At 48.5% G+C, this 21227-nt stretch overlaps 2 protein-coding genes across 2 annotated transcripts in view; one reads left to right on the top strand and one right to left on the bottom strand.

Annotated features, from left to right (window-relative positions):
• Positions 1–8: 8 nt before the first annotated feature.
• On the bottom strand, positions 9–5569 carry LOC139055825 (eukaryotic translation initiation factor 3 subunit G-like). The gene is made up of 3 exons (XM_070533370.1): positions 5298–5569; positions 4836–4932; positions 9–377 (listed from the first exon to the last, which is right to left on the bottom strand). The coding sequence occupies exons 1-3, from the start codon at positions 5567–5569 to the stop codon at positions 9–11; spliced, it is 738 nt and encodes a 245-aa protein (XP_070389471.1).
• Positions 5570–17616: 12047 nt separating this feature from the next.
• Usp5 (ubiquitin specific protease 5) overlaps positions 17617–21227 on the top strand; it is a 64900-nt gene continuing 61289 nt past the window's right edge. Inside the window, exons 1-5 of the mRNA XM_070534521.1 lie at positions 17617–17808; positions 18200–18325; positions 18399–18456; positions 19111–19232; positions 19307–19413. Of these exons, the coding sequence (XP_070390622.1) occupies positions 17701–17808; positions 18200–18325; positions 18399–18456; positions 19111–19232; positions 19307–19413 (521 nt within the window). The 5' untranslated portion in view covers positions 17617–17700. The remainder of the gene's footprint in view (positions 17809–18199; positions 18326–18398; positions 18457–19110; positions 19233–19306; positions 19414–21227) is intronic.

The raw sequence follows: 21227 nt of genomic DNA, 5'->3' as shown, positions 1-21227 counted from the left end.
TGATGTCTTCAAGCAGTTCCAGATGACTTCGCCCATTCCAAACCAAAGCCGTTGTTGACATTGGCAATGGCTCGGGCAGCGTCTTCGCGATGTACAAATCTGATAAATGCGACTCCCTTGGACTGTCCAGTCACCTTGTGCTTAGCCAGATAGACCTTGGCAATCTGCCCGAAGGGCCGGAACAACTCATATAGGTCAGAGTTACGCACGTCTTCAGACAGGTTGGTCACTCGGATAGTGGTCACCTCGTCCCTGGTGCGTGACTGCGCCATCGACTCTCCGCGACGGTTAGCATCCTCTTGCATGCTCGGCGGGATGTATTTGCCGGACTTCACCTTCTCCTGAACCTCGGCGGCTGCAACAGGCTTGGCCTCCTCCTTGAGGTGTTCGCATAGACTAAAGAACCAACTCCATGCTATCCATGCGCTCGAAAATACCGGTAAACAATTTTAAATCCGGGCCAGAGGTCACGTGGAAAGTCGATGATGCTGAACGCTAATTGCATTTATAATGACAAAAAAACAATAAACTAACTCATAAATAGTACAATATCTAATTAGCAATAATACTTTTGTACTCTTTCTTATGTAATAAAGATGCTTCGGCAGTTGTAAGAAAAAGTTTGTAAGAAAAAATAGCTGGATGGATGTTATGAGCGTCCCCTTCGGAACGGGGCGGTGGGTTGCGCTACCAAGCTGTTGCTATTATATTGCTTAATGTTCTACCTAAGTTAAACAATAAAAAAAGAAAATGGAAACACTATGAAATCTCACAAACAAATTTTCTGATCTCATATTTCGAACTATGCTTTTGTACGTCTCCGTTTTTTGTCATTTCCCTACTTTCCTTCCACCAATCCTCCAATCACCTCTTACTAATGCCTACTGCGGACATTTTCCACTGCTCTCTCTGAACCCAAGGGTTTCAAAGAGGCCAGTGGTGCCTAAATCGACCGCTGGGTAGACGGCTTCACATTCTAATAAAACATGCTCCATAGTCTCCCTAGCTTTACCGCAGCAAGCACATGCTTCTTCCGTATAGGTGCGTGTTCTGAGGCATCCCGATCTCGCTTCGAAAAGTGATGAGCTTCCCCTTGAGTTATCATAAATTGTTTCTTTCCTGATTTCGTTTTTTCCTCTTAAAGGGACACTAAAGTGGAAAATGATTTCTTCTACATCAGTAAATTACCTCTCTACGACACTAAAAACACCACTCTTACAACGATAAGACGTTTGGTAAGCCAGAAAAAGCGCAAGAACGAAATACGGGTGGCGACGCCTACTTAAGTTCCCGCACCTGGGGGCTAGCTGTGACGTCTTGGATTTTGATGGCACCTTCTAGGGCCTACTAATTATATATAGCGGTACAGATTGACTACATTGTGTTCTAAAGGAACCAAATATTAAACATGGCAAGTTTCGGGAATCTTCATTCAGCCAACGCGGCCCAAATGCGAAAACATACTTTGGAATCCCTGACGTCACGCTGACGTACCGGCTCTGGGGTATCAGCGCGAAATTCAAATACTGATATTTGGACCTTCATTTTCTCGTGTAATAATCAAACTATTTTTTTGAAATGACTGCCTGCAGGGTTCTCTACCAATGCTTCATTAGTGTAAACTGATTTATTGTTTCGCTTTAGTGTCCCTTTAAGTAGTTACTCATGGCAGGTTTCCTTTCCATTGCCGCCACCCATGAGATTATTTCAGCCTCTCTGACTTTCCGCTTAACCTTCTTTGTTGCTGTGTTGCCCACCCTACAGGCCACATACTTGCTGGTAAGCTTCCTAGTTCTTTTCCTCCACTGTGAATCAATGTTTTTCCTGTACAGATACCTGAAAACTCTCCCAGCCCATTTACTTTTTTTCCATATTCCTCAGGCGTTCTTCATACTCAATTTTACTGCGAGCTTCCCTCACTTCAAAACTAATCCAGCCCATATCACCCTCCACAGCTTCATTTGTAGTCTTCCCGTGAGCGCTCAATGCGAGGCGACCCACTGACCTTTGGTTCCCATCGAGTCCTGATTGTACCACTGATTTAAAGCAAACAACCGCATTTCCAAAAGTAAGTCCTGGAACCATTACACCTTTCCACATACCTCGGAGGACCTCGTACGTATTGTATCCCCAGAGCGCTCTGTGCTTGATTATGGCTGCATTTCTCTTCCCCTTCACTGTTATTTTTTTTCCCTGTGTTTCCGTGTATCTATGGCCCTCATTTATCCATATACCAAGGTATTTATATTCTGTTACCCGAGGTATTTCCTGGCCCTGTATCTCCACTATCTGTTACTGTTTTCATTGAATACCATAACACCTAACACTAAATTTAATACCTAAATTGTTGCCTTCCTGTCCACAGATATTAACCAGACGTTGCAAATCACTTTGCTTGTTAGCTAGCTACACAATGTCATCCGCATAAAATAAACCTGAGAGCTGCTGCTCAACTACTGTACCCGCCTGTTTGTATGAGAGATTAAACCCGATATTACTTCATTCTAGCGCCCTCTCCGTCCTCACCATGTACATCATAAACAGCAGCGGGGATAAAAGGCACCCCTGTCTCAGTCCCTTGTTGTCATGAGCTTTCTCCTCGCTTCTCATCCCTTCCCATTCAACGCAAACGGTATTTTCTAAGTAAATCTCTCAAAAGCTGCAGACAATCGTCACCTAAGCCTTCCTCTTTCAGAATATCTCACGAAATGTTGCGGTCTACGTTGTCATAGGCTCCTGTAATGTCTAAAGAGGCCACATATAATGGTGTGCTTTCTACTTTTGATATTTCAGTACACTGAGTAAGAACAAATAAGTTATCATCTAAACGCCTACCTATTCTGAAGACATTCTGAAGTTCTCCCAAAATGACATTATTCACTGCCCAAGTTTGAAGCTTTAATTTGATTGACTGCATTGCTAGCCTGTATATTCCGATGTAATGGTCAACGGTCTATCTTTCTCCCCCTTGCCTTTATAAATGAAATTCATTCTACTTTGTCGCCAACTATCTGGTATTCGTCTATCTTTTAAAGTTTGCTCCACTGCTTTCACCAGAGCTTCCTTACTTTTTGGTCCTAGTTCATTAATCAGCCTAACGGGAACCTCATCTAGCCCTGTGGCTCTGCCCTTAGGAATGTTCTCTTCCGCTTTCTTCCAGTTGAAATTTGTCAGCACGAGCTCCTTTTCCACTTGGGTCTATTTCATGCTCTTTTTCTTCAAATACAACCTCGTCATTGCCTTGGAAAGGTTCGGCTGTTATTTTTCGGATGAAATTTATTGCCGCTTCTCCTTCCAGTCTGTTTTCATCTTCGTCTAGGGTATGTTGTATTGTTGTTGACTTCCTGCCTAATAATTTTATGTGGTTCCAAAATATTCTAGGTGCGGCCTTCTTTTTCTCACGTATTTCTGACAACCAACGTTCACTTTCACCTTTTAATTTTGCTTGCACCAGCATTTGAACCATAGATTTTTTCTCCCGGTATATTTCCGGTTTACTGGTTACTTCATCCTGCGGCAACTGCGCCTTCTGTGCCTGCCTGTGCTCTCGAGATGCTTTCTGTCGTTCTGCGATCGCTTGTCGTATCTCCCTGTTCCACCAGCTTTTCGGTTTCTTTTTTACTTTCCAACGAACACGTTGTCTATATTTCCGTATTTCTGCCGTTATTACACTTAGAAGCTTAATTACTATATTCCCACTCTTGGCCATTTGTTAAGTTATTCCTCGACTCTAGTGACTATATTTACTATTTGTTCAGCGTTCAAATTTCGACTGGCCATATTGCGCTCCTTGCTCTCTTTCCCAAAAACATATCCCATCTTCAAGATGATGAGTTTATGGTCACTCCCTATGCTGCTAAACCCTTCCTCATCGATGACCATTTCTCTCAACTTATCATGAATTCATTCTGTTATCAGACAGTAATCAATGGTCGATTGCCGGTTTCCCACTTCCCACGTGATCTGCCCTTCCCAATTAGGCTTTTTATTCAGGATAATGAGGTTGTGTTGCTCACAAAGGTCTAGCATTGACTTCCAGTTGTTGTCGGTATAGCCGTCTAAATCCTGCATGTGGGCATTCATGTCACCTAATAGGACGATTTCAGCACCATTCCCGAAACCCTTAATATCAGCGCTTATGCATTCCACTAACTCTTTATTCTTCTCTGTGCAATTATTTCCGGTCCACAAATACGCAACGCCCAGCCAAGTTTATTTCCCACTCATTGCACCTGATAACCAAAGATGCTCTTGACATTTTGAATTTACTCTTTTACATTTGGCTCCCTGATGGATGAGCATTCCGACTCCCCCTCCCTTTCTTTCCGGCTTAGTTCTGTTGCACCCTTCCCAAACATAATTCTCAATAACTGGCGGCTCTTCTGAGTCTCTAAGGTGCGTTTCTGTAACCGCATACACCCCTATTTGTTCTCTATTTAACTGCTCCTCAATCTCTGCCCACTTTTCCTTTCTTCCGCCGCCCTGCATGTCTATGTAGCCTATTGCATGGCGAGCTCTCTTTCTTGCTTTCCTCCTTTTTCTGTTATCGACGGCGATGCTCTTCTGAGGTTCCCCTAGGGGACCTTCTTCATTACTACCTACTCTGGCCTCCTGAGCGCATGTGGGCCCCCTAAAAAAGCAACAGCGCGACCACCAAGTCGCCAGCCCGCCTCTCGTGCCAGCCTGTAATTGAAGTGGATCCCGTCTCCTTTAAAACCGCCACACCTTCTCACTTCCCTGTTTACTTCGACAACCTCGAAGCCTTTCTCTCGGTTCATTTTCCATATCGCCTCATTAGCAGCCACTACGGCTCTTTGTACGTAACTGTCACGTACAGGCAGCACCGTGCACACCACGATCTGCACCTTAGGGGATAGCTCGCGCAAGTAGCCCACCCCCTTAGCCAAGCGCTGGGCTAGTCCTGTGCCTTTCCTGTTTAGGACGGCATTTAGCGCAACTGCTGCTATAATAAGGTTGCGCACGTGGGAATTTTCCGCGAGCTTTTGCTCGCTCCATGACAGAACCCAGTGTCCGCCCTGGAAATGTCCCTACCGCCACTCTTTTGTCGCCTTTCAACCACTCCACAATAGCTTTTGAGCTCCCAACCACGTTTGAATCGCCAGTGATAATAACCCTTTCACTCTCTCCTACCTCGCCCTGCTTTGTCCTTTTTCGCGTGATTCGGACTCCACAAGGGGCATTGTTCCCTGTGTTTCTGCTTTTTTCGCGTGGCAGCCTCAAGGTAGGTGCCGCTCTTTCCAGCTAACCCATCGCCACGTTGCACGCATTCCACGTACTTTGCCAGTACTCCCTCTCGTGTCACGTCAGGGGACTGCGTTCTATTGTCACGCCCATTCTCGTTCACAATTGCGGCCCTGTTCAGCTTTTCCTCGGCTGCTTCAAGTCTTTTTTCAACTGCCTTCCGTGCATCACGCTCCCTCTTTAGCTCATTTTTGAGCTCTTCCACCTGTTTGACCAGCTCTTCCTGGAAAGCTTCCATTTTCTGCAGCCTAGTATCGACATCACAGTGTGTGCCGGTTGACTCGATTCCCTTTCCATTCTCATCCATCCCCTCATCTGCCTTGAGGGACCACCCGCGTACTGCCTGCTTTCCCGGCTTTGTTGCCATGTATAGCACAGCTTTTTCTGATGCTAATACTATAATGATGAAGAGCACGTGCCTTTCAGCAGAAACCGATACGCACAGGATCCAAATCCTCAAAATGTTGCAAAGCAACTCTCACCACTGTTTCAAAAGCAATCAATGTCGCGGAGACCCAAGGTATGACACGCTCTTGCACGCGCTCAACCACGCGGCCACGCTCTCACTTTCCTACCAAAGCACGCACAGTAAAACCACTAATAGCTATTAGTCTTGTCAAGCTACCATGTAAAGGCTACAAACACACAACGTCCCACCCGGTTGCACGTATTGAAGCATGTGGCGCGAAAGGACGCTCTAACCATCCTGCAAAACCAAATGTACACGAACCACACCCGCGCAATACGAGAGGAGGAGGAGGAATAAACTTTATTTGTGCACAGCAGATTTGAGACCTAGGCCTCTACCTAAATGACGGCCTCGAGCCCTTGGGCCCTGGCGGCATCTTCGGCCTGCTGGATTGCCTTGCGTTGGTCTTCCGGTGCACAGCTGAGCAACGCGGTCTCCCACTGCTCTCTGGTTTTAATTATTTTATTCTGTATGGGTGTACGAGGACAAGCCCATACCATGTGTTGTAGGTCCGCCCTTTCTTCACAGAATCTACATCTATCCGTGTAAAGGTCCGGGTAGTAGCGGTGGTAGGCCACCAGGTTCGGATATGTATCTGTTTGTAAGAGGCGCCATGCCGTCGCTTGCCGTCTATTTAACGAGGAGTGTGCCGGGGGGAAATGGGCCCTTCCCAATTTATAGTGTTTGGTGATCTCGTTAAAGCTGGTCATCCGGTCTCTCTCCGTTCCCAGTATTTGTTGCGTGTCACCTGCTCGGCCTGTCAGTTCTCGAGCCAGGTTGTGCGCTATTTCGTTGCCGGGAAGGGAGGAGTGTGCGGGTGCCCATATAATGTGAATGTCGCGATCTTCACGAAAGTTGTTTAAAATTCTGAGTGCTTCCGGCGAGATTCTTCCTTTTGCATAGTTCTTGACTGCTGTCTTGCAGTCGCTTACTACGGTGTTGGCTTCCGTGGAGGCTATTGCCAGTGCTAAGGCAGCTTCCTCCGCCACCTCTGCCTTCCATGTTTTCACCGTCCCACTAACTCTGCAGTCACCCTCTAGACTCATAGCAACTATCGACATACTCTGTCCATTTGCGTACTCCGCCGCGTCCACATAGACCACGTCCCTGGCATCACGGAATCTTTTGTGGAGAGCTCTCGCTCGTGCGTTTCTTCGATCTTGGTGAAACTCCGGGTGCATGTTTCTGGTGAGTGGGGGTATTGATAGATGTTCCCTTATTTTCCTTGGGATGTCTCTCCGCACTCCGTGCTGTGCTTCGTAGGTTATTCCGATGTCATCTAAGATGTGTCTCCCCGTCAAACTCTGCGTAAGCCTTTCATACTGCGCTACTCTCTGTGCCTCAATAAGTTCGTCTAATGTATTGTGCACGCCGAGCGCCAAGAATTTCTCGTTTGACGTATTTGCCGGAAGTCCCAAGGCTTGCTTATAGGCCCTTCTAATAATGCAGTCTATCTTGGCTTTCTCCGCAGCGTAGAGCTTGAGGTAAGGAACCACATATACAATACGACTGATTACGAATGTTTCTATTAATCGGATGAGATTGTGCTCTTTCATGCCATAGTGCCTGTTGGATATCCGCTTTATTAGTCTGATTGTTTGATGAACACTATTGTCAAGTAGTCTAATGGTTTCTCCGTTATGTCCGTTTTCGGATATGCGGAGTCCCAGTATTCTCAGGCTCTCCACTATCGGTATTGTGGTGCCTTCTACTGTGACCACAATGCCCGGCCTTTCCCTAATGCTTTTTCGACCCCGGCATGTGGGCCTATAGAGCAGAAGTTCTGATTTTTGCGAGGAGCATTTCAGTCCCTTGTCTTTGATGTAGTCTTCTACCGTGTTTACTGCGGTTTGAAGGATCTCTTCCACATGCCCATCGCTTCCACCCGCCACCCAAAGGGTGATGTCGTCCGCGTAGAGGCTGCGTCCGAGTCCTTCTATCTTTTCGAGTCTCGCAGGAAGACCAATCATTGCCACGTTGAATAGAAAGGGAGATAGGACTGAACCCTGCGGGGTACCCCTATTACCTAGCTTGAGTTCGTCCGATTTGGATTCTCCAATTGAAATCTTTGCGGTACGATCTGTCAAGAAGTCTATGATGTACGCGTATGTTTTACGTCCTACATCCAGTTTTTGGAGATTTTGTAGTATGGCCTTGTGCGTGACGGTGTCAAAGGCCTTAGTTAGATCGAGACCTAGTATGGCCTTAGTGTCTAGACTTTTCTCACCCGCATCTATGATCTGATGTTTTAGTTTGAGCATAATATCCTGCGTCGATAACTTTGGTCGAAATCCAATCATGGTATGTGGGTAAAGTCCTCCATCATCCATGTATCTCGTGAGACGTGTGAGAACCACATGTTCCATGAGTTTACCGACGCAGGATGTCAGGGATATGGGCCTTAAGTTAGTCAGTTGTGGTGTCTTTCCAGTCTTTGGTATAAAAATAATTTGGGCTGATTTCCATTGACTTGGAATGCTGCCTTGCTCCCAGCAGTTATTCATGTAGTCCGTGAGAGCTCGGATGGATACATCGCCGAGGTTTCTAAGTGTTTTGTTACTTATCCCATCAGGTCCTGGTGCAGATTTCGAGTTGAGCCTGGTCAGTTCATATCTGACTTCTGCCTCCGTAATAGGGGTATCAAGATCTGGATTCTCGTTACCTAGGTAATCCGGAAGTACTTCTCTATCCGCATCTCCAACGTACATCTTTTGGAGCTCTCGGAAGAGCTCTTCTTCTGTGCCGTTGTAGCTGTGTATAACCTTCTGTAGATTGTGTCTTTGTATGGTTTTTGTACTTCCGGGGTCCACTGAGAGGCATCGGAGAATGTTCCAGGTCTTGGACATTCCTATCTGCCTTTCCATCAAGTCGCACGTGGCTTCCCACTTCTGTTGGGTTAACCTATTTGCATATATCTCGATTTCTTTGTTTAATTCCACAATTCTCTTCCTTAATTTCCGATTATGTTTTTGCTTTTTCCATCTTTTCAGCATGCTACCTTTCGCTTCCCACATGTGCAATAATCTGCTATCCATCTCCTCTATACCTGCCTCCTCTGGAACAGTTTTGGTAGCTCGTTTAATGTTTTCTTGCAGTTTCTCTGCCCATTTCTCTATGTCCGTTATAGTGTCTTCCGCATCATCTTGTCGGATTTTGCGGAAAGAGTCCCATTCTACTAGCTTCAGTTCTCTCCCCCTCTTTTTCCTTGGGCCTGCTTGTATCGTTGTGACGACGATGTAGTGGTCACTACCTAAGCTTTCCTGCATGTTTGTCCATTGAGAAATTGCTACATTCTTCGTAAATGTGAGATCTGGTGTCGTGTCGTTGGTTACGCTGTTTCCTATTCTGGTTGGTGCCTGAGGGTCAGTTATGAGCGTTAGGCCTTCGTGCTGAGCGTCTGCCCACAGGCTTCGGCCCTTAATGTTCTCTATGCTGTATCCCCAAGCCGCGTGTGGCGCGTTAAAATCGCCGACCACGACTAGTGCCTGCTTGTGCGCTACGCTCAACACTTTGCGGAAGAGTGGGCCGAATTTGGGCTTGTGCCGGGGTGGACTATATATGTTCAGAATAAATAGACTTCCCTCTTCTTTACGGGAGGGGATTATTTCAATCAGGACGTGGTCTATGCCGCGCACACCGGTATCGTGCTCGACAGCCGAGGGGTTTCTGTGTATGAGCGTCGTGACGGTTGCCTTCTCGCCGGAAGCACTATACGATTTATACCCCGATAATTTTGCGATCCCCCCGGTTTCCTGCAGGGCGATGACATCTGGCGCCTCCTTACTTGTTATGAACTGCTGCAGGTTTCCTCGCTTGCGACGATACCCGCGGCAGTTCCATTGCCAAATCGCGTATTGGTTACGCGGCGCCATGTTGATTTATCTGTTCTTCCCCGGTGGCCTTGCTATTTTCTACCGCATTCGGCCTGCTATACGGCTTGCTTTTAACCGGTCCTGCGCCTGCTGGCCTAATATCCTTTGGTGTGCTTTCTAGTGCCGATACTCTATTCTCTAATCCATCGAATCGTTGTTTAATCTCTACATACATGTTTGTGATTTGTTGCTGTAACCCATCGAACATTCCTTTAAACGTTCCATAACCTCGCCGATTGCAAAGACGCTCTTTTCTTCAGCCGTTTCTTGCGCCCTCCTTTTGTGTGGTGGTGCTTCTCCGTTCGCTTGCGTGGGAACGGGCGTTGGAGCCCGACTCCGCGTCGACGTCGTACTGGCGGAGGGTGCGTTGCCATTCTTTTCTTGCTGAAGCTTCGCGTTTTCTGCCCTAAGCTGCTTGATCTCATCTTTAAGCATTGCATTCTCTCGGGTAATCTGTTCTAACATGTTTCTAATCTGTGTCATTTCCTGTTCTAGGGCGGACCCTTTAACTTTAGGCGATTGAGTAGCAGTGCCGGAGACCGCGCTTGCCCAGCTCACCTGTGCTTTGCTCCCGTCTCCCCGTCGATTAGTTCTCGAACCGGACCTCGACCTTGATCTCGTCCACGATCTGGTCCTGGACCTGGACCTGGAGCGTTGGCGACCGGCTTCCCCTGGCAGTCTCGGGAAGGAACCGGAGCGGTGTCTTCCATAGTTTTTCCTGCTTGTGTCTTCTCTGTCGGTTGAGGGCTGCTTGCTCGCTACAGTCTTATGATTATTATTGTTGCTCCCTCTGTTTTCATTGTAGTTGTGGTAGTAGTACTCTTCCTCTTCGGCCTCTTCTTCCCTCCTCCGTCGCTCCCAGCGGCGTCTCCTGACCAGGTACGGTATCTTGTATCTTGCTTGGCACTTCTTGTCTCCCGTGAGGTGGTCTTTGCCGCACAGTTGGCACTCCGCGTTGCAGTTGTGATCCTGCTGTGGATTCTTGCACCCACACCCCCGGCAAATCTTGTCTTCAGGGTTGGGGCACACGTCAGCCCTGTGCCCTGTTCTTCCGCATCCATAGCATATGTCGATGTGTTTTTTATGCAAGGAGCATTGGATAAGCATCGCTCCATACCTCACATATCTTGGGACGTGAAAACCTTCAAATAAAACGATCACGTTGTCAGTGTTACCCATTCTCTTGGCGTGCAAGACTCCAGGATTGCGTGGCGTGACCAGACTGGTCACTATGTCCTCCGGACTCTCCTCCTGAGATATTCCTCTGATGAGACCCTTGGATGTATTATCAGGAGCTGCTCTGTAAGCACTTGCTTCAAATTCTTGTTCTCCAAGGCGTAGCTTATTGATAGCCCCATATTTCCTGGCTCGGTCCTCGGAAGGCGTGCTGAGCACCACTATATTTTGTTTGCTGTTTATGCATATGCTGTCTTCCTCCTCTGTCTCTCGGCCGACCCCGGCAGCGTTGCGCAGACAGTAGTAAATGCGATCCAGCTTGTAGTCTGATACCTTAAGTCCGCCACGTGGACGCACGATAACCCTGTAGTCTTCTTTTGGCAGGTTAGGCAGCCTACTTGCTTTGATGATTTGTCGCACCTTGCGTTCGTTCTTCCATTTGTTTCTATTTTTTGCTTCCCCGACGAAGGCTCTTTCCTGCTGTTCGTGTCCCGCCAATCCGGCACCACCGCGATGACGCAATACGAGAGACAAAAAAATAGGGAAAAAAAGAAAACCACCCAATTACTATTTAAAGGGAAAAAAGAGTCAGGAAATCAAAAACAAAAGCAAGCTCAAAGCATGCACAAAAACATGATTTCGTCGCCGCCACGGAGCCCCGAAAAGCACGTCTGTTAGCCCTAAAATCTCAAGCTAAGCGCCACCTTCGCTGCTGGCCCTGTGCTTGAATAAAGCTGTCTAATCTTTTATCTTGCTTACATATTTTCCATTTAAAACAACTTTAATGCACAGCTATGTTTTTGAACTGAATAAATTTTATTTTTCTTGCTCTTTATGTTCATTTTAAACCTCTTAAACTGCGTGCTCCCGTTGTGGGCTGCAAGTCCCAGCATGCTATCAATGTGGCGCCAGATTTAAACCTGCGCGCGCTCCTTTGCTGGTGCCGATCACGCTACAAGGGGTTTCAATATATGCCCTATCAACAAAACTATCCCCTATATACGCCACTATCCCCTGTAGGGGTTGAAGGACGGACTTCAGGGTGAAAACCAAAACTTGGGAGTATTTATTTTACATTATATACAGAGAGGTGAGCGTCAATTAACAGTCGTACAGTCATTACGGGCCGGCAGCAACTCGGACGCTGCGGCCCGCGGCAAGAAGTTTGAGAGAGGTGAATCAGGGAATCAGGGAATGCTCTGGTCTCTCTGGAACGCTTCTTATAAACCCTTCGAGCACTGGAAGTCGCGTCATGTTCGACCAATGGGGAGTCCGCTCAGATGACGCCACTTTCAGCCAATGGTAGGCGCCCGTGCGATGGTGTCATAGCCGGCGAAGAGAGTCGCCGCTTGGGCCCCCTTGCTTGATCACTTGATCCCCCTGCGCTCTTGCCTCGCAGAATTGCAATCCACTTCTTCTAAGGTGGAGAAGGAGGGGGGGGGGCGCTCTTGCTCCATTGCACAAGGGCCCACCTGCTCCCGGTGGCTCGGCTCCGCAGCGGTAGCAAATGTCGTCTTCAAAGGCGAAGAGGGATGATTGGGCTCCATTGTCCCGGCGGTACGAACTTGTTTGCAAGTGTCCTGCCTCAGGAATGTGCTTTCCTGCTTCTGCATTCCTCAATTAGCTGTGCTGCGAATCGAAGTGGTTTGGGGAACTCGAAGTAGCCTCAGGAAACGGCGCCATATCTAACACCCCTCACCTTTTCCGAGGCATGCCGGCAACTTCCGCACTCAGAAAATGAACCGTATCGCCCCCCCCCCTCCTCCACCCCGCCTTCGGTGAGGCTTCCCTGAATCCTCCGTGGCATGCCTACGAAATTTCGGGCATGGAGATATCGACATTTTTTCTAAGTAGTTGTCTTCAGAATGGCTAGAAGTGTATGGCTTGGAGACCTCAAGTGCTAGTCATCTTGAAGATGTCTAAACTATAGCTTGAAATAGCCATAGCTGCCTCTGCCCGGCTCAAGCCATAGAGAAAGAAATGCTCAAGCGGGGTATCAAGCTAGCTAGTAGCCAACTCGTGATTCCTGGGGAAACATAACGTCGTCACTGTATAGCAATTTTAGGGATCTTTTGGGGAATCTGTGTTTTTTGTGTCGATCTAGGCATAATACGGCACACTGAGATGGCAACACTGTCGCAGAACAGCAAGTCATTAAAGAAAGCGGAAGCACCGCGAAGGCTATTGAAGTACTTTTCGCGCAATGTATTTCTGAAATAGCCTATTTTAACTACAAGTGTATTTCTCCTCTTAGATACAAAGTGGCCCAGGGCCCTTTAACGCTATCACATGGCTACGCGTTAAAACGCGCGAAGCGTCTGACTCGCTTTCTTTACGTAGGTCTCACAAAATGGCCTCAAAAGATGGCCTCAGACAGGTCCCCGCTAGCGCCAGTTGTCTCACCGATAACGTTCGTCAAATTCAGGTTGCACTCGGAGACCCCAACAGGGGCCTCACGTTCTCACTGATCGCATCGACGCCATTGAGGCGCGAATGGCTTCATTCGCATCCGTCGTACAACCGCTCACCACTCCCGCCATACTAAAGGAAGCTAGACTTCAATATCCCACCAGGGCGACGGCAGGAGGTCCCAGTCTTTGCGCAGCCCTAACTGCCCCGTTAGGTGGTAGTCCATCCGGTCCGCCATAATGGATATGTCCAAAAAGAGTTTTCGCATTTGACAATGGAACTGCAGTGGGAATTCTAACAAAAAAGCCCCTCTGCAGCAGTTTTTCAGGTATTTCGCTGTCAAACCTCAAGTCATTGCTCTCCAGGAAACATTAATCTCCGCCGCATCGCTCCAGGGCTACAGGGCCGTGTCGGGCCTGCCCGGAGGGCGAGCGATTGGCACCTTGATTGATAAAAGGCTGACTCATCTCACCCACGACCTCAAGCTGGCGAGTGGTAGAATTGAATATGCCATGGTTGAGATCCTGCTCGACGTACCGCAACGAAATCAGCGCAGAAACTGCGTGTTCGTCCTCGATATCCACAGCAACCCCAGGGACTCGCGCCAGCAGTTCAAGACCATCCTCAAGAAAGCGACCGACTTGGCCGGCCCTCGACCCTTGGTCGTCGTCGGTGACTTCAACGCACTGTACGGCATCTGGGGTTACGTCTACGACAATACCAAGGGGCGCAACCTGTGGCAAGACGCCAACGAGATGGACCTCACTCTTGTCATTGACAAGGATTTTCCTACGCGCATTGGCAACTCCGTCACCCAGGACTCGACAACCGACCTCGCGTTCGTCAGGAACGTTGAGGACGTGGGCTGGGAGAACATCGCCATGGAGTTCGGCAGCGGCCACAACATTCTCGAGACCAACTTCAAGGTGTCTCGGAGTAGGATCAAGGAATTCACGTTCGCCGATTGGGACCACTTTCGCAAGATTCGCGAAGAACCCGGCAGACCTAGGGCACCCGCCACTCTCGAAGAATGGTGCGAAGGCGTCCGGAACGACGCTTCCGCGGCTACCAAGAAAGTGGAAACCGATCTCGACGTCGAGCGGATGTAAAGCAGACTTGCCCACCTGATCGAGGCCAAAAACGCCCTGCTCCGCCAATGGAAGGGTCAAAGGCTCAATAGCAGACTCCGAAAAAAGATCTCGGAGCTCAACAAGGTCATTGACGACCACAGCAAGGCGCTATGCCAGCAGCAGTGGGACGAGCTCTGCGAATCCATCGACGGACAGATGCGCAACAGCAAATTCTGATGTATGCTGAAGCACCTTCTCGAAGAAAGCGGCTCGAAGTCAAATCAGAGGCATACGTTGGCCCGGGCCCTTCACGAAGCCACCAGGTCTCACACGGTCGATGAGCTCGTCTCAAAGCTCGTACAGAAGTACTTGCCCGTCCGTCGCGACGGAGATCCGGCTACCCAAGTCCCGGAATACCGAGGCCCTCCACGCCCCGAGCTCGACGAAGACTTCTCCGTTGCCGAGGTCAGACAGGCCATCTTCGCGCTCAACCGCAAGTCTGCGCCGGGTCCAGACGGAGTCACCAACAGAATGTTGAGAAACCTCAAAGATATGTCGGTCGTCTTTCTGACCGACAAAATCAACGAGTCCTGGAACAGTGGCGTTGTTCCTGCAGAATGGAAGATGGCCTGCACGGTGCTCATTTCCAAGCCCGGCAAGGCCCCGAACATCGAGAACCTCAGGCCGATTTCTCTAACCTCCTGCGTCGGCAAGGTCATGGAGCGCGTCGTCCTCAACAGGGTCAACGGGTATCTCGAAGACAACGAGGTTTACACGTACATGATCGGCTTCCGCGCCGTACTCTCGACGCAGGATGCAATGAAGTTAATAAAGCATCAGATTGTGGATGGCCGTTCCAGAGACGTCAAGGCTTTGCTCGGTCTGGACCTCTAGAAAGCTTTCGACAACGTGTTCCACAGCATCATAAAGACCATTTCAGACCTGGGTCTCGGTTCCAGAGTCCATAGCTACGTCAGCTCTTTCCTAACGGACAGGAAGGCCAAGCTTCGCATTGGGGGCTTCCGCTCCGTCGATGTGCCCCTCGGAGGGCGGGGCACTCCTCAGGGCGCCGTCATTTCACCCACACTGTTTAACATCTGTATGATGGGTCTTTCCGAGAGGTTGACACGCGTAGAGGTCGTCAAGCACACCATATATGCCGACGACATCACCTTATGGTGCTCCGGCGGCTGCGAGGGCTGAGTCGAAGAATCCATGCAGGAGGCGATCGACGTGATTGAGGAGTATCTCCGCCCCACCGGACTTCGATGTTCCCCCGCCAAGTCGGAGCTTCTGCTTTACAGAAAAGAGAAGGGAGGCAGACCCAAAGATTGGAAGCCAGTCTCCGAAAGCGGCATCAGTCTTCGCACTTGTGACGAGGGGGGGGGGGGGAGGGGTAATACCCAGGGTCGACGTTATTCGGGTCCTCGGCATGTTTGTCGAATTCAACGGCGGGAACGTAAGGGCTCTCCGCAAGATCATCGCAAAGACGGACAACGCTTTCCGCCTCATTCGCAGAATAGCAAACCGGCAGCGAGGAATGAAGGAAAACAATCTCCTCAGGCTTATCAATGCCTTCGTACGGTGTAACTTTACGTACACAATTTCTGTGCAAAACTGGCTCAGAGCGGAGCGAGACAAGCTCAACGCTCTCATCCGCAAAGTGGTCAAGAGGGCTCTCGGGCTACCTATCAGCACCCATACCGAGGATCTCCTCAAGCTGGGGGTGCACAACACTGCCGAGGAGACTGCCGAAGCCCAAGAACGCGCGCAACTCACTCGCCTGAGCACCACAGCGGCAGGTAAACACACCCTCGAAGAGCTGGGTTACCACCCTGCGGGATTGCCGATGGTCAGTACCCCGATCCCTAGGTGCATTCGAGACAAGTTCGAAGTGGCTCCTGTGCCCCGAAATGTCCATCCCGTCCATAACGAGGGCAGACGCAAGGCCAGAGCAGCAGCATGATTTTGGCTTCTAGCGCGAAGTGAAACACGGACACAGAAAGGAGCAGACAGGACGAGCGCTCGTCCTGTCTGCTCCTTTCTGTGTCCGTGTTTCACTTCGCGCTAGAAGCCAAAATCATGTTACCGTACCAACTCGCCCAACTGTCTATCCTTTTGCAGAGCAGCAGCCACCCTCAAACAGATCAAACAACGAGACATTAGCTAGAACAAGCTTCGTCGACGCCGCAGAGTACAGCGATGGGAAGACTTTTGCCATCGCTGTGGTCGACTCCAGCGGCAAGATTTCCAATAGCGCCTCCCTTCGCACTTCAGACCCCGGAGTCGCCGAGCAAGCCGCAATCGCCCTCGCCCTGCTAGACTGTCGTGGGTCCGAGATATATAGCGATTCCAAAACGGCAGTTAGGACGTTTAGAAGGGTTGCATCGCCAAGCAAGCTGCTCGCTTTCTTAAAGCAGCTCTAGTCGATATGCTCTGACGCAGCGTTCAATCCACTGGTTTCCCGCTCACGTAGGGTCTGTCGAGGGTGCTGCTCCGAACCTCAATGAGTGTGCTCACGAAGCTGCGCGTGACCTCACCGACCGCGCTGCCTCTGCAAGAAGCACCGACTCCTCTCCTCCCTACGGCCACAGGGACGTTCCCGCTACTCAAAACGAGATTATTAAATTCTTCTACATGTCTAGAAGGGTCTTTCCATTCCCTCACCCCAAGTTGAATAGGGCGCAAGCCGTTTCGCTTAGGCTTCTGCAGACATCCGTGTCTGTCCGTTCTTCACGAGGCTTACCCGGACGTGTGTCGCGACGACGCCTGCCCTTCCTGCGGGCAAACCTCCACTCTAGCGCACATGCTCTGGGAGTGCGGGTCGACATACCCCAAGCTCATCAAGGAGGAATAGGACTCGCTTCTGCGTAGCCCCGCCCTAGAAAAGCAAATCCTGGCTGTCCGGCGTGCCCGCGACCGGGCCGGTGGGCTAGACCTGCCGGTTCCAACGTGGGACTAGCTGGGTGCGCGACGAGTTCGCGTCCTCGCCGGACTTGCAATAAAGTTTCTTCACTCACTCACTCACGTAGGTCTTTACGTAGGTCTCACCAGCTTGCGCGACAGCATTGCAAGCATAAACTTCAATATGACTCCAAAATGCGATCTTTCTGTGAAATTGGAGAAAAATGGTGCCGCGGTAATCACAAAATCTTTTTTCGAACAGTTTTCCGGCCACAACGTCGAGTAAAGAAATCGCTAAATATATATATATATATATATACTATTGATTAATATATAACCAAGCGCAGGAAGACAAGATTGGTAAATTTGAGAGCACGTTTGAGAACGCGATCGGTGTACAGCTACCCGCTAAACCTCGACTCCGTTTTCTCGACTACTCTTTGGTCTGGCAACCCAGACTTTAGAACGTTTAGAACTATGGTTTAGAATTTGCTCTCTAATCCACACAGTCAACACGTTCGAAAGAGAAGTAACCAACATGGCAACGTACGCCGAGAAGCTCGCTCCACATCTCGCCCGAATCCGAATTCCTGGACACGCGGACAAAGTGTATAAAGATGAGTGCGTCTTCTCATTCGACACACCAGTAAGTTTCCTTTAAAATGCTGTCTCCTCACAGCGATACCTTCGTTCTTCCGACACTCGCCGGCAATGTCGGAGACGCAACATAAAAACGTTCGATCCCACCGTCATAAATGTATTTGACATCGCCTCTACTCTTTATTAGTTCCTTTAATTAAATCTTTCTGCCCGAATACTTGTGCATTGTCCAGAGTGTTGCGTTTTTTTCCCCCTTTGTGTTGGTAAATCCTTCCGAATGCTTTCGGCGCGAACGCGTTCGTTAAATGGTTTGGCACGGACATATTTTGCTTTACGAATGGTCTTCCAGCGCCGCACCCTTACGCCCTTAAATTTAGTCAGCGAGCTTATCTAGCGGCCCATACGCATTCACCGAGACATCCTGCCATTTATTTCAGGAATCTGAAGGAGGCCTCTATGTGTGCCTGAATACTTTTCTTGGATTTTCCAAGAAGTTTGTCGAGAGGCGTTACGCAAAAACTGGGAACGCTGTCTACCTTCACCTGAAAACCGTGAAAAAGGAGGTGTGTTGCGCAAGCTTTGTTTCGTGATATCGAGGCTTTCGCGACAGTTATTCACGATGTAAACATACTGCAGGTGGCGGATGACACGCCGGCTGCCAAGAGGGCTGCGCCTCCTACGAAGTTGGCGATCGGTGAGCAATGCATGTGACCTGGAATTAGTTTTGCAGCTTGCACAAGCCACTGCGTTGTATTTCCACAGTAGTGCTCTTTTCCGACTGTAATCGGCTTTCACCCCGCCAGGAATAGCGCGTATACTTTCATACATGTAATATGAATAGGAATTGCATTATGTTAGACCGCATCTCTCCAGATGTTTTTATTGTTTTGGCACATAAAACCCCCAAAATTAATTTTTTTTTAGAAATCCTCTAAAAGTTACTCCATGACAAAGCACCTTGAAATTGAGGATCGGATCATGATTCAAGGCTACACGAAGAGGTACTTGAAAGGCAACACTGTTGAGCACTAGTGTATTGCAGACGTTTTGCAGCATTTGCCTGTTGGCATTGCAGGTGGACTGTCATTCCTTGCTGTTGAAAAATTTTTCATGGTAATAAAGTTGATCTCGCTAAAAGTGGGCATCACATGGGCAGAATTTTACCCATATAAATTTGATCCAGATAGGAGTATTCCTACATGATGTTCACTTATTGTGAGGGACATAAGTTTCCAGAGCTTAGGGCACAAATAGTGCAGACAATAACAAAATCACGTCTTGTGGTTCTTATCGGTAGTCATTTATACGTATGTTTTTAACGTCAATTGTGTGCAACTTTTGTCTGTAGGTGTGGAAGGGGGTTTCCCTCTTGACCAGGGCAAGAAGTACGAATATGAACATCACAACTCTCTTGTCATATTTCCAAACTTTGACTCGGTTCCTCTACCAAATACACAACTCCCCGAAGTGGTATGTCTCATTACCAATTTCTCATTGGTTATTCACGTGCATGTGAATTGCATTCATTTGCCTCCTCCTTTCAGGTGCAGCTTTCCGTGACAGCTGTTCTTGCGGCCGACTCTGCCAGTGTAGTTAATGAGTTGGAAGCTTTAGCTGGAACATGGGATGGAGAGAAGAGGGTGCCATCAAAGTAAGTGTAGGTCCTTGGTGCGCTCAACCCAAGTCTAGTTATAGGCATATGAAAAAAAAAAAATGACAACCACACTTGGGGCAAAAATATTACTTCCTGAAATATTACCGAAATAGGTGATGGGTGATGCATCTTGCAAAAAGCTATATTTACGTGAATGTGTTAAAAATGTTGTGAGAAATAACTGTTTTAAACGGTTGAGTAGTCGCTCTACCAAGTTTGTGCCTTGTGCTGTCGTTGCGTATCTGAGTATGTATTCTGTGCTATGATGGGCAAATTCCAGAATCTCTCTCTGCATATTGCTCACTGCTACATGGAGTCGAAGAGTGCATGCATGTGCCTGTGCACTGATTTGGGTGTCAATTGTTGCATTCTCTTTTACACATAGCTTCTTCTGCTTTACACAAGACTTTAGTGCTATGAAATAAGTTGTACTGCACCAATTAGCACATCTGAAGTGGACAAGATTTATATGATGTACATTGTTTCCCTTTCTGATGTGTGCTTAAAATTGGTGAATACAACTTTCACAATACATAGGAGAGGATAATAAATATATTGCATCATTTGTGAAGTAATGCTACATTATGTCTGCCTGCTTTGGGTGTCCTGATAAATGCAGTTGACAAAATTGCAATATCTGTTTATCGTGAAGGATTTTTTCAAGTGCTACAACTATGTACACGAAAAGAAACAAAACACAAGAAAAGAAAAAGACGACAGGACAGCATCTTTCCGTCTTGTTCTTTTTTTTTTTTCTTACCTCTTTGTGTGTGTCAGATGTTGTGCTTCAAGAAATCCTTCACAATGAACATCAGCCGACTAGCCCGTCTTGCTATATTGCTGTGCTGTGTTTTTCTTTCATTGCTGCATATTGGTGTGTAAACATTTTTCAGGACTTTGAGAGTGACCCCAACCAAATAAGCGAATTTATTAGCCCAACATTTCGGAGCCCATTTGGCTCCTTATTCAGGGGGTACAGGGGGTATCCTTCGGAGGTGGCGGTGTGCAGCTTTTAAGAGGTCCTTCGTAAATAAAAGGAGGGCAGAGTGTGGAGGGTGGGGAGAGATTTGATCGGGAACCTTTCTTGACAGACGGGAAGGGCAAAAGGGTGGGATGGTTGCTGCGGCGCCCAGCATCGGGGGTCAAGAGGGGAGGGGAGCGCAGATGTTTTGGTGTTGCTGACCTAGAGTGGGGATATACCAGGCTTGAAGGGCAACCTACCCTCTGTTATATCCATGGCCTTGATGACATGACGAAAGGAAGATGTCCAGCCAGATAGATCCCCACTCTAGGTCGCCAACAGGAAATGTCTGTGCTTCCCCCCACCCCACTTCAATGGCATTCCCATGGGTCGAGCACTGTCAGCATCGGTCACTCCAGCCGACCAGCACCACTGCAGCCATCCCGCCCTTTCTTGCTCCCCATCTGTCAAAGAAAGGTTCATGGTCAAGTGTCTCTCCACCTTCCTGGCTCTCCCCTCCTTTTTACAGCGAACTGTATATGGCTAGCCAATTTGTCCACCTGTCCGTCTGTCAGTCGCCTGTACTCCGTACACTCCTTCGGCACAACCCCATGCGCACGTGCCAAAAAAAGAGAGAGACAGAGAGAGATAGGCACGCGATTAGCCAATGCTACTTAGATAGCACAATGCCTGTTTACTCTGATCTATGACGTCACACTACCTGGTCCGAAATTTCCTTTGACAAGGCTGGCATAACAAAAGCAGTGGCATTAAAATCACTGTTGCCTGCTCTGGAACATCCCCATTAGATCCTATAGCAGTCGGGCCAGGTAACATGATGTCATGGTTT

Source organism: Dermacentor albipictus, chromosome 2, assembly GCF_038994185.2.
Source record: "Dermacentor albipictus isolate Rhodes 1998 colony chromosome 2, USDA_Dalb.pri_finalv2, whole genome shotgun sequence".
NCBI lineage: Eukaryota > Metazoa > Arthropoda > Arachnida > Ixodida > Ixodidae > Dermacentor > Dermacentor albipictus.
This window is presented reverse-complemented; position numbering and strand designations above follow the sequence as displayed.

What these genes read in the sequence shown, in the direction of transcription:
- LOC139055825 (XM_070533370.1), bottom strand. Translation starts at nt 5,569, where the DNA reads ATGGATGAGAATGGAAAGGGAATCGAGTCAACCGGCACACACTGTGAT. An exon ending in CGAGAGGGAGTACTGGCAAA is followed by an intron (nt 4,933 to 5,297) that starts GTACGTGGAATG and finishes CGTCCTAAACAG; the next exon opens with GAAAGGCACAGGACTAGCCC. An exon ending in TGGTGTGCACGGTGCTGCCT is followed by an intron (nt 378 to 4,835) that starts GTACGTGACAGT and finishes GAACACCTCAAG; the next exon opens with GAGGAGGCCAAGCCTGTTGC.